General features: G+C 39.7%; 1 protein-coding gene across 4 annotated transcripts in view; it reads right to left on the reverse strand.

Annotated features, from left to right (window-relative positions):
- Positions 1-8,124: 8,124 nt before the first annotated feature.
- LOC139339993 (diacylglycerol kinase beta) overlaps positions 8,125-12,204 on the reverse strand; it is a 106,930-nt gene continuing 102,850 nt past the window's right edge. For all 4 annotated transcript variants that reach the window (XM_070975521.1, XM_070975522.1, XM_070975519.1 and 1 more), the window contains 3 exons: positions 10,788-10,908; positions 8,780-8,840; positions 8,125-8,342 (listed from right to left, as the gene is read on the reverse strand). In XM_070975521.1, coding sequence (XP_070831622.1) covers positions 8,244-8,342; positions 8,780-8,840; positions 10,788-10,908 — 281 coding nt within the window. In that variant the 3' untranslated portion in view covers positions 8,125-8,243. The remainder of the gene's footprint in view (positions 8,343-8,779; positions 8,841-10,787; positions 10,909-12,204) is intronic.

The following is a 12,204-nucleotide window of genomic DNA, read 5'->3' on the forward strand; positions in this document are numbered from 1 at the left end:
GCTACATATGTATATGGTCGGAGAGGAAAAGCCCTAAGAGCACCCACAATGGTAAACACTCACAGGGACTGTTTTTCTGTCTTATAAGTATTTCTACTTTCGATGCTTTAAATTAATTTAGCTCTTCATACTTACATAATTAAATGCCATTTTATGAGAGGATTTCTACTTACCTATTAACTAAAGGATGTGAATACTTCTTCCTCCTGTTACACTTTAAAATATTAAACCATTGTTAACGCTGCATCAGAGAAGAGTTGGTTCATATTCTGTTGTATAGGATGACATTACCTAATATTGTTAGATGTTACTGTTATTTTTGCAACCCTCTGAACTCTGGACTCCAAAAGGAAAATGCAACCTTCCTCAAACCATTGTCTCATCATTGTTCACTCAGTCATTGTCATTGCAGTTTTCCTCTCAGTCTGTTTAATGTCGTAAGCGACTCACAGGTGTTGATGGATGTCTTTGTATTCAAAAGATCCATGAAGATAAAGAAAATCAGGTTTCTGTCTTTACCAGTTTGCACTAATGGACAGTATCTGAGACAGTCTGATGTGATCACAAGTGAGTAAATATATGCTACCGTCCAATCCAAATCTTCAGCAGGAATCCAGGTATGGTCATTAGTTTGAGGAAAAAAGGGAGAAATGCATATTCAATCACCTCACTTTATTTGGAAAAACAGTGAGGGTGACATACTGTAGAGACAGACACAGGGCAGACTGCAGAGGCTGGACATATTGATTTTCAACCTCTTTCATCCAATCCTGTCCGGGACACATTGGGGGATGGTCTGCCCTTGACCCTCTGTGTGCTGATAGTCCCCCACCCCGCCACACTGAGCCTGAGGGGGAAGGTTCATGTCACAGATGTACAGAAATCAGATCATATGATTAACTGTCCTGGTTACATTCAGTAGCTTTTTCCTACCCTGTAATAATCCCCTGAAGCAGCGTGATGACGTTGCTGCTGTGATATGTGGGATCTGATTTGTGATCCACTGTGTAAACCCTTGTTCTATGAGTTAATAATTTAGTGTACATGTAGAGCAACAATACACTGCTGGGCCTCTGCTGTATCTGTGCCTCTGATGTCACTCACTGCTAATCAGTCCCAGGAAGAGAACTGGATCATACCAGTCAGGACAGTATGAGACACCTCTGCCTTGGAGGGGGTCGGACCAAGTCAATAGGTGGGGGGAGGGGCCTGAGAGAGTTCCACACGTGGGGAGCGGATGGAAACAAAAGTCTACGATTCTGTTGATTAATGAAGGCGCTGCTAATTAAGAACACAGAGTTGTGTGGTGCTAGTAATAAATCACACAGGACCCCAGATATTAAAGGTTATATAGGAACGTTAAAAAACTTAGTTCAACATCTTGGTAAATTTGCTTATTCACTTTATGTCAGATGGATGGTTGGGATGAAAAAAACTCCCATGTTTATGATTTACGACAGGACAACTTAAAATGACTGCAGAGCTGTCCCATGAGGCTTGAAGATACTAAGCCTCGACACGATGACAAGACATCCATTGTCTTTGGCTTAAATTGTATTCAACAACAGCTTTGTTTAGTTTGTTCAGATCTATATGAATATATCGGAGCTTTCAGAAAAATCCAACTGTCACAATCATGATAACACTTGGATGTTGACACTAATGACAACTATGATAACTTGATATGACATGAATGCTGCAGTTGAGGAAAAGATTGACACCACTTTCATAGACAGGAGCCTGTTGGTGATTTAGCTTAGCATAAAGACAGAACAGCTACATATGCTGGCTCAGTTCAAAAACCCACCAATCAACACCTGCAAAGTTCACTAATTAACTTACTGTATCTCTATTACGTCATCTCTTAAAAAAAAGGAAAAAAAAGACAACTTTGTGAAAGTGTCACAATTTGTGGTCTTACTGGGAGTTATTCCACTGAGACTGTTTCTTGGCTAACATCCAGTAGCAGTAATGCTGCATTCATGCAGAAGAATGGCACAGCGGTAGTTCCCATTTGGTAGTTTTCATGTATCATTATAAAATGATGAACTCCTGACCTTGCAGCCACACAAATATCATTAATTAGCTTCTTTTGCTGTGTAATGTATTTATAGGTTTTTGTCACCAAGTGAAAATAAACAGTTTTTAGCTTGTTTTAAAGTAGCAGAATTGGTTGCATTAGTTTTAACATCTGACTTTATTTTATGTAATGTAGCTGTGGAGCCATTGCTTCACACTTCTGAATTTCTCTGTGCCGAATGCAAGATATTTTATTTGTCAGAAATTCCCAATATTTCAGTCAGGATTACTAATTTCCCAAATCTAAAATTTCTCCACTCTTCAAAGTTCACTTCAAATTTCCCATTTGGCTGCTCATAGATATGTTTTGAACAATCTCACTTGACTGTGACATAATTTCCCAGGAGCTCTCAGAGGATGAGAACTGAGAACTGCTGAGCTGCATCAAGAAATAGCTACACTACATAACTCCCCATAAAAATCAAAACATGCTGTTTCTATATTTCTGTTTGTGTACAGATTGAGCAAATGAAACACAACAGGTTAATGAGTGAACTTTAGAGTTGTTGGGAGTCAGGTTTTGAATCTTAACAGAGCCAGATCAGACCTGCTTCCAGTCTTCGTCCCAAACTAATCTAATCACCTCCAGCTCTGTACTAAACGCACTGACATAACAGTGGCATCAATATGTTCATCTAACTCTCTGCAAGAAGATGGATAAACATATTTCTGCAGAATGACTGAGACAGATGTTTGCGATGGATCGGTTTCCAAGACATTCTCTCCTCACTTGCTAATCTGCATTTCAAAGATCACACAAGGAGAAATCAAAGAGGCAGAGTTACCAACTTTTCCACCAACAGCAGCTTGAGTAGACCAGAGAGCCATGTGTTTTTAATTTGTTTTGCATAAGGGGTTAGACTCTCCTTTAACAACTGGAAACCTTACTGGTAACTAGAGATATAGCCGTCTGAATGTGACAAGCTTGTTGTCCTTTTACTGAATATCTTTCTCAGGATACAAGGAATCTCAAACTGAAGACAAAGTAAACCAGGCTGGCTAAAGCGATAAAATGACTCAAAATAGCTTCTGGAATGAGCACCACTGCTTGATTTATCTGAGCATCCAGGGCTGGATTTGTCTTACAGTTGTACTGAACCTGGTGATGTGCCTTTTGAATGCTTGACAACCAGTCAGTTATCAAATATCTCAATGGTAGCAAAATGAACTAAAGAATAAGGCCAGTGATAAGAATTGACAACAATTAATTTATCTTACTAAGCAAATATTGCCTTATACAGATTCATTCACTGTGACACAGATTTAATTTTTTGTCCAAAAACTATTAAAAACACCTCAGTGAGCCACACTTTTGCACTGGGTGGCATGTTCCATCATTAGGCCTGATATGGGCACTGTCAGTCCCACAAACGTGACCCTGCCTCCAGATATACTCAACAGAGCAGCACATGTATAGTGCTGAAAATAGTCCCCACCAAATTTACCATTTGATGTTTGCTAAAAACTACAGCGCGCAGCTGTTTTTATGAAATTACTGAGCCTTTTGAAACAAGACATATGTTTTTAGAGCATTCAGTAAGAACAAATGCAGAAAGAATTGATGGTTTAGTAGCCACAGATGAGAATATTGAGAGATAGATGCATTATTGGTTTAGCTCTTTTTTTTCATGGGATTTGCTGCCTTTTTTCAAACATAACGTATTTCAGAACACTCAACCTGCAGATAAAGATGGACACAGGTATCACCTGCCTTGTTTGCTGATAAATGTAAGCTCAGTTGCAGCAAATAACACCAGTCCATTAACATGATGTAGCCAACTGCTGCTACTAACTGAAGGTTAGGATGACACAAAAATGCTGGGTTGCCAAATACTGATAAATTCATCTGTGTTTTGTCTCTCTAAATGCTGTGGGTCAGGTGTCGACAATGAGGGCTAAAGCAAATAACTTTGGTAATTTTTAGTGCAACATATAAATGAAAATGTTGCTGTAAATAATCATTGTTTCTATGTCATTTGATGATTTCTATGTTTCTCTGTGTTCTGTGTGAGCCCTGTAGAGCACACACTGGGTCATTTATCTGTTAAGGCAATTGATTACTTCAAAGGACAGGAACAAACATGATTTACAGACAGGATTTGTGTGGGCTTTCATGTTGCTGCCCTTTGATTTGACACTAAATCACAAATAGATGTTGGAATGGAACTTCATGTGGGATTTTTTTTTTTTTTTTAATGTAACAAGATAGCTTCTTCCCTGCCTTTTCTTGCACATGACCATAAACATGCTGCCAAAAAATGAAAACCACAACAAATAAATATGTTGGATAATTTTTAAGACAAGAAATAAGTTTGAATAGTCTGATCCACACTCTTCTTTTTGTTCACTCTCCTTTTGTTTCAGCAGGCATGCGGTGATGTAAGTTAACTTCAGATAAAATGTTATAAACAAATATATACACGTAGTAATACAGCTATCTAAAACCATTCTTTCAATAAATGTAAAGTAACTGTAAACATGCACACTTATCCCACTGAGCTCTCTTGGCACCCAGGCTCCAATGACAACTACAATTTCTTATCTTGTGACATTCCCACAGTGTTGCCTTAGTATTAAGGTTATGTCAGGTATGTTACATGGCTTTCCTCCCAGCTGACGTTGCTGTCTGGAGGGAACCAAAATCACATCTGGTTTGGTAAATACCTTTAGTGTATGAGGATACACTATAGGACTATCTGTTTTGATGGGGCCTGGGTGCCAGAGCAACAACTCAATGTATTTTAAAGGGAACCAGGGTCTAAAGGCATTAAAGCCTGACCCAACGGTGGAGCTCAGTTTGTACCATCAGAACATCTCACGACTCTCCCTCTGCCCTGCAGTGTAAACACTTTTTTCCAGCAGGGTGCAAGACAATTTTCCACAAACGTCTAACTCACATCACAGAGATCATTCATACCATCTGCATTCTCTTTGAGTTTGACATTTGAAGTTACCAGTGTGCACAAGTCAGTTTGGATTGAGATCAGATTTTATGCAATTTTCTTGAACATGAAATTCTTTACCATAGAGTGTGTGTGACGAAATAATCTCAGCTCAAGGTCTGTGTATTAGGTTTACCTGCAACCTTTTTCTGGGGCTGATATCAATGTTTGTGAATTACAAATATATGATATATCTGTTCTTTGTTTTTGTTTTTTTTATAAACATTTCTTCATTCTAAGAATTGTGATCAAGACTTTCAAATTCGACATTTTACAGTTAACAGATGATTTTGGAGCACCAACTATGTAATGGAGACACTGTTTCCAATTTCAGTTTGTTAGTCACTCGGTCCACCACTTGGACACAGACTGAAATATCAGTTATTGGTTGCATTGCCTTGAAATTCTGCAACAATATTCATGTTCACAAAATGAAAATCCTACTGACTTTGGTGATCCCCCTCTAGTGCCTTCATGAGTTTCAGATTTGTGGCTTTGAGTGAAATGTCTCAACTACTCAATGGATCGCCATGAAATATAGTACAGACATTAATGTTCCTCTCTGGAAAAATTATTAAAACTTAAATAATACCTTAATTTATAATCTAGTGCCATCAGCTTGTCAAACTTGTAATTTGTCCAATACTGATACTAGTCTGATTCACAATAAGGCTGGATGGCTTGGTTCTTTTGGTGAATGCTTGTGAAGACACACAAACACTATGTTTCTTTTGCAGGAATTTTGCCATTTTAATGCTAGGCCTCGCCTCCCAATGTGCAAATTTTCTACCAAAACAAATACCCCTCAACACTATTTTTTTAGACTCTGCACGATGTGACAATTGTGATCAAGTGTTTTTCCCTTACACCAGATAATGGGAACACCGGGCTGTGGAGATTGGTTTTGCTATGCAAGACTACTTTGATACAAACACTTGCATAACTAATGACACACCCATCCCATCCCATCCCATCCCATCCCATCCCATCGTGCTTAGTGCTAATTAGCAAACATTAGCATGCTAATTTGGTAAACTAAAATAGAAAACATGGTAAACACTACTTGCGTAGTATAAACATGCTAGCATTGTGTCTGTAAGCATGATAGGATGCTGACATAAGCATTTGGCTCAAAGCACAGCTATACTCAGCTATACTAGAGCTGCTAGCAGGACTGCAGTCTCTTTTTTGTTAAATTGCCTAAAAATGATAGTTTTATGTACTGTAAATTTTTGTTTCTTTTCAGCCAACATATACACTAACACGATATATCTGTAATAAGCTCTATTATTGGTCTAGTTCTACTTTTAACCAATACACAGTACAAGTACTTGAGATGGCTCATTCAGGCCATGTATAAAGCTCTGAAAAAAGTAGTCTGTGAACCATGAGATCATTTTGTCACACAGTCTGTAATTTTGAGGCATTTGCTGTTCCTTTCTTTCTCCTACAAGCAAGCCAAGTTAAGAGATGACAGAAGACTAAATTCAAGTAAAAATAATCTGAATTAGACAACGTGGAAAAGTGTCTTCAGAGAGCGAGTGTAGCAGCTCTATACAGTAAAGAATACTGCTGTGAACCCCTCTATGCTAAGATTTACACATTAATAACAATGATATATTAAAAACACATTCGTGTGTACAGTATAAGTGAGCTGCGCCTACTTTCCAGAAATATACATATACTCTTTCTGCACATTCTGTTTAATATCATTTGCCATATTGTGGGGACAGTAATATGGATACATTCTTTATAAATGCTGAACTCAAATCGCTGGTCTCTGATTGCCATCTTCCATCCTCTCTGGTGAAAATACAATTCATCCACTTCTGTCAATTTCTCTGTAACCGTCACATCTTAAATTATGAATGTATTAATGCCACCCAGCATGTTTCAGTAGGTGTAGGCTCTGGGATTTGCACTCTAACAGCACACTTGACATTGTGAGTTGATGTTTGACACGGTAATAAGGCGTAGGGTTTCCTTGGAGGAGAGATGGACCCTCCCTGAAATAGAGAGATAAATTTAGTGCCCCTGTCAATGCTCTGGTAAATAAAGACCCTGGGGGCCCTGCTGTTACACAGGGGATTTATTTCAATCCTGGACCCACTACAAGTGCCCTATGGCATATGGCGCACAGGAGCTGTTGCTGATTTGATTTGGATGGTAGTGGTACCACAGAGGACAAATACGTTTTAAGCAACGATTAACTGCAATGTCCCTGAACTGCAATCTCTACTTTCAATTTAGACTCTGGCCAATTTAAAGATAACTGTGCACAAGTGGACAAGCACTTCCTCTGCCTTAAGTCTACAGCCAGATCATCTACACAATCTGTAAGTATGCTTTGAAGGAACTTTTCTTGTAAGCCAGTGATGCTAAGGCGCTAAAATCCCTGCATGTTTCCACCCATTCCAGGCCACTCTTACGCCCCAATGCCATCAACCCACAAACAAAGTAAGTCAATAATGGATGCGGCTTTTCCAGCACCACTCTGCTCCTCTCGACCGTGTCGTGCTGTCAATCTGTGGGGAGGCCCTGGACTGAGCACTCTTACAAGCAACCGCTGTTTCATTATTCATACAAGTGCTTTAACTAAGAGGTGGATCTTACTCTATTTACTAACTGCCCTTGTAAACAACAATGATTACTGCCACATCACTCTCACTTAACCTTCTCTTTCTGACTGTATTGTTTCTGTGGCTCTTTCTTCCTGTACTGGCTCATCATACACCCTGCTCCTTCCTTTCCATCCCTTCATTATTTCTTCCTTTACTTCATTTGAGGGCTGTGAGGGAATCCCAGCAGCCAAAGTTGTGTTTAGCAGGCAGTGCAGTACTGACATATGGCTCAATTCTTTGGGCAGGGGGTGGCTTGGACTGAGAGAGTTGGCTGTTGCAAGTGGCTGTGGCTAAATCCAGGGCAGGGACAGGGGTTTGGAGACTAGAGGGTAATGGTTCAGGAACAGGTCGGCACTGTATGTTGAGTCTTTCCATTTCAGGTGCGGTCACTGCAGGATCCTTTGCGAATGAATTATCCGTAGGTATCCTGACTTAAAGAATGCTCCACTTGTTAATATGATCCTGTTAATGAGCTTCCCACTTTCAAACTCCAACCTGGGAACAGTGCACCAGTCATTTGATGGAGCTGCCTATATGGTGGGTGACATGTGTGTGCATATATGTACTGTACATGTGAATGTTTTTTTGTTTTTTTTGTGTCCTAGTCGCGGCTCCGGTTGTGTTTCTTAAAGAAAAAGAAAGGTGTCTTCTGAGGTGGGCCCAGTAAAATGGGGACCTGGTTCTTGTGCGTGATCCTGATCTGTAAGAATTAGACAGAGGAGGACATGATAAAAGTGTTATGTTTGTACAGCAGTCTGTTCTCAATATCATTTTTGAATCACTTCCTGGCTCTTTACAACAGATTGTTACAGAACTACTCACTGTGACCATGCAAATAACTCACATAACACAAAAATTAGCTTTTTATCTTCTGTCTCCATGAGGATCAACTCTGACAAAATGAAAAATGGCTGAAATGCTGTGAGGGTGAATAGAGCTGATTTCTTCCTTTTCTATGAAGAGTATAGCTGGTCTGTGGTAGTTGATGACATGACAATGTTTAGGCGAGTGGTGTGCAGAGGAGGAAGATAAACAAAAGCAGGGAAATGAGGCAAGAAGCACAAAGGCTGAAAAACAATCATTTTGACTTTAAAACATTTTTTAACATGGGAGCAGTGACACTGATGTAACTCTCACCGTGCAGGGGGTTTGCATCCAGGGCTCGCCATCAATCTGCATGGGCAACCGTCGGGACGTCCTGTAAAGAGAAGGGGGGGGGGGGGGGGGGGGTTGGAGGTTGTGAAGGTCAGATCACACACACCTCTGAGGCACGGGAGGCCTGTTCACACTGTCCGAGGACAGGGTCAAACACTGCATCTTTTGTTCCCATGAGACCCATTCCCAGACAGGCCCCCACTCTTTAAACTCACAGACCCACTGTATATACGCACACACACAGACACAGACACACACAGACACACACACACTCACACGCACACACACACACACACACACACACACACACACACACACACACACAAAAGTTGGTTTAAGACTTTCATGCATGCCTCTCCGGCTACAGAAACACAGTATGGGAGAATGACTGTGATGAATGCCCTTTTAATTCTGGTCTAGGAAAATATTAGGGGCAGTTTGCTGAACAAGTGAGAGCACAACTTGTAAATGTCACTTCTTTCTTTGGTATATGCTCACTGTACAATTAAAGTAAAGGACTGAATCTTACAAGAACAACAAGAACATCTACATTAAAGTCACTTTCTCTGAATAAAAAAAATGCCTCTGAACCAAGAAGTGGCCACAGTGCCCCTGAGTGTGATAGAATTTGATTGAATCTGAATCCATTATCAGATACACTTATTATATCCAATCCTTTCTATTTCCTTATCAAATTACTTCAGGACAGTTTTGAGCATTTGTTAGTAACTAAAAGCTCTGAATACAGTAATCAGCAAAACCTCAAATAATCATGGTTCACTAATCAGCTGTTTTTGGCTGAGAAGACAGTTCGCTGTGGTCCCCTAAATAATGTTCACTCTCTGATCTAATTCTTAGATCTCAGGCAAATACAAATATGCATTAAAATTCACCTTGGTTAAATAGAATTAGAATATGAGAAATGAAATAGTGCAGCAGCTAAAATATAGAAACATAATTTGTTTGAAATCATTTGAATGCAACCCATGTGTCCTAATCCTTTCTACAGTGTAGAACTGTTGTTATAGTAACGTTACTGAAAGGTAATTGCATTTTAAAAGTTAGCAGTGCTGAATTCACAATGCTTCCACACAGTGCTTCTCAAACGTTTGGTGTCGTTATTCAGTCAGAATGGCATCTTGGTTAATTTGTTGAGCAGGCAATAGATGAGTATTTTCATGAACCCCTTCTAATGGAGTACATGGCATGGCCTGTTGATCTTGTCAGAGTTAGAAGCCACAAATATTCTAAAAGGGACAGTGACACGAATAGCGGACGTGTACTGTTTGTTTGATTGGTCGATTGACTGTGCAGGCTCTTGTGGACATGGGCAGATGACAAAGTCACATGACGCAGACCCTTTCACCCTTACAGGGGATGTTGAAAGTATAATTTGTGCTTTACTTGTAGGATTAATATTGATTAGCTCCAGATGATGCCATAAGTAATAGCGAGAAACAACATCAGCTAAAAAATGAGACACCTTCAACCCGAATGTTCCTTACTAATACAAAGAGGAAGGAAGGAGAGGAGATTCATTAGCATCAGAGCTTTGCAAATTATTTAGAACAAAGTATTGAGCGAACTTGGAACCAAATCCAAAACTGGCATCAGAACTCAATACTACGGACAGATTAAAGTCAGTGAAGTCAGACTGTGAGTCAGTTCTCAGCCGCAACAGCTCACTTAGGAGAGCATGCAACTGAAATATATAATTTATTAGGTACAGGCATGTTATTGTTTGAATACTGCAGGGATTGTAGCCTTCAAATGCACAAAAACACATACATTTTTGATCATACATGTATAGAATGGAATTGGATTCATTTTGTGCAGAAAGTACAGCTTCCAGTTGGTTGACCAGGATGGAAAAGGGGAGGAGGGTAGTGAACACGATACAGATGAAGAGCAAGATGGAGAGTGGACATCAGAAGGTGACAGGAGGGAGCGAAAAGATGGAAGAAGCAGCTAAATGATGGGAGATTCTGACCTGATGGTGACGTTGGCACACTGAGCCAGTCTGCGTCCTGCACTCTTCAGTCCAGTGTAGATCTGTCCCATCTCTATTGCCCCTTCCAGGCCAACCACCTCCAACAGCTGGTCACTGAAGTCTGGATGGAGAGTGTTACAGAGGAAGTGTGTGAGACAGAGACAGAGACAGAGAATCACAGAGAATCTCAAAAATATATGTAGAGGAGAATGTCATTTTTTCCACTGAAAAAAACAAACAATCATTTTTCACAGATAAGTCGATTATAGGTATAGGTAAAGGTAAATTACTAAAATCAGTTAAGGTAGTTGTTCCTTGGTGGTGTGGTAGTGTGGGTGGATTGCTCTTGTCCCCAACTGAAGAGACCCAGATTATATATCCAGAAGTTGTGGTACCAGCTTGGCCCCATCAAGCACAACTGGTTGTATTTGTATGTCGCAAACTGTCTGTGGAGCTGTTCCGAATGATACTTAGCAAATATGGAAAACAAGGGGCTGCATCAGTTTTTGGAATTTTACTAAATGGACAATCCGGCAATCACATTTTTTCAGTCCAGTGTTTGGGAGAGTGGTCATTCAGACCAGCTACTCTATAAATAAAAATCAAGATTTATTTCAAAAACAAAACTAACAAAAATGTTCTTTTAGGGACAATAGTGACTCATTCTGGTTGGTTAGTTTACCTTATCTACCCTCTAAATAGGTGAGATGTAGCAGCAGCAAGGACTTAGGAGAAACACAAACAGACAACAGAAAAACAAACAAAAATGGTAATACTCCAATTTTGTCATTATTCCCAAATGATTATAGCATTACTTATTAATCATTTTGCCATTTGGGGGATTTAATTGTTTTGGGGTTTTTTTTTTGTTGTTTTTTTTTAAAGGTACTTAGGCCCACTTAAACCTGCAATAACAGATGCAGATAGTTATGGCAACTTTGGAGCAGTGTAAAAATCCATCCAACAGTTAGAGAACAACATAATCATTCAATTGGAGTCATGTTACTGGCCACCCGTCCATCTTTTTCTCTCCTGAGGGAAAAGTGTGACTCTGTAGCTGCTAAATGCTCCATGATATTCAGTAGCTAGTGTACAGTGGGCAGACAGTGGTTGGACAGCTAAAAATGAGCTGAGACTCACCCTAAAGCTCCATACACCAGATTCCAAACACACTTTACTTGCATGCATGGCATGTCATGACAATCTCAAAGAGACTTTCACATGGTTAAATAACAGAAAGAAACAGCAGAGGAGTTGTTCACTACGATTCTGAGTGTCAGACCTTTTAACAGATCCTCCGTATTATCTTCGACTCTATGATTTTTTTTCCTTTGTGTTCTCGGAAAAGTGTGATGCCTAATAGTCAATATTTACAGACATGATCTTAAAGGTCAGCCATGATGTCATTTGACATTTT

Source organism: Chaetodon trifascialis, chromosome 12 (genome assembly GCF_039877785.1).
Source record: "Chaetodon trifascialis isolate fChaTrf1 chromosome 12, fChaTrf1.hap1, whole genome shotgun sequence".
Lineage (NCBI taxonomy): Eukaryota > Metazoa > Chordata > Actinopteri > Chaetodontiformes > Chaetodontidae > Chaetodon > Chaetodon trifascialis.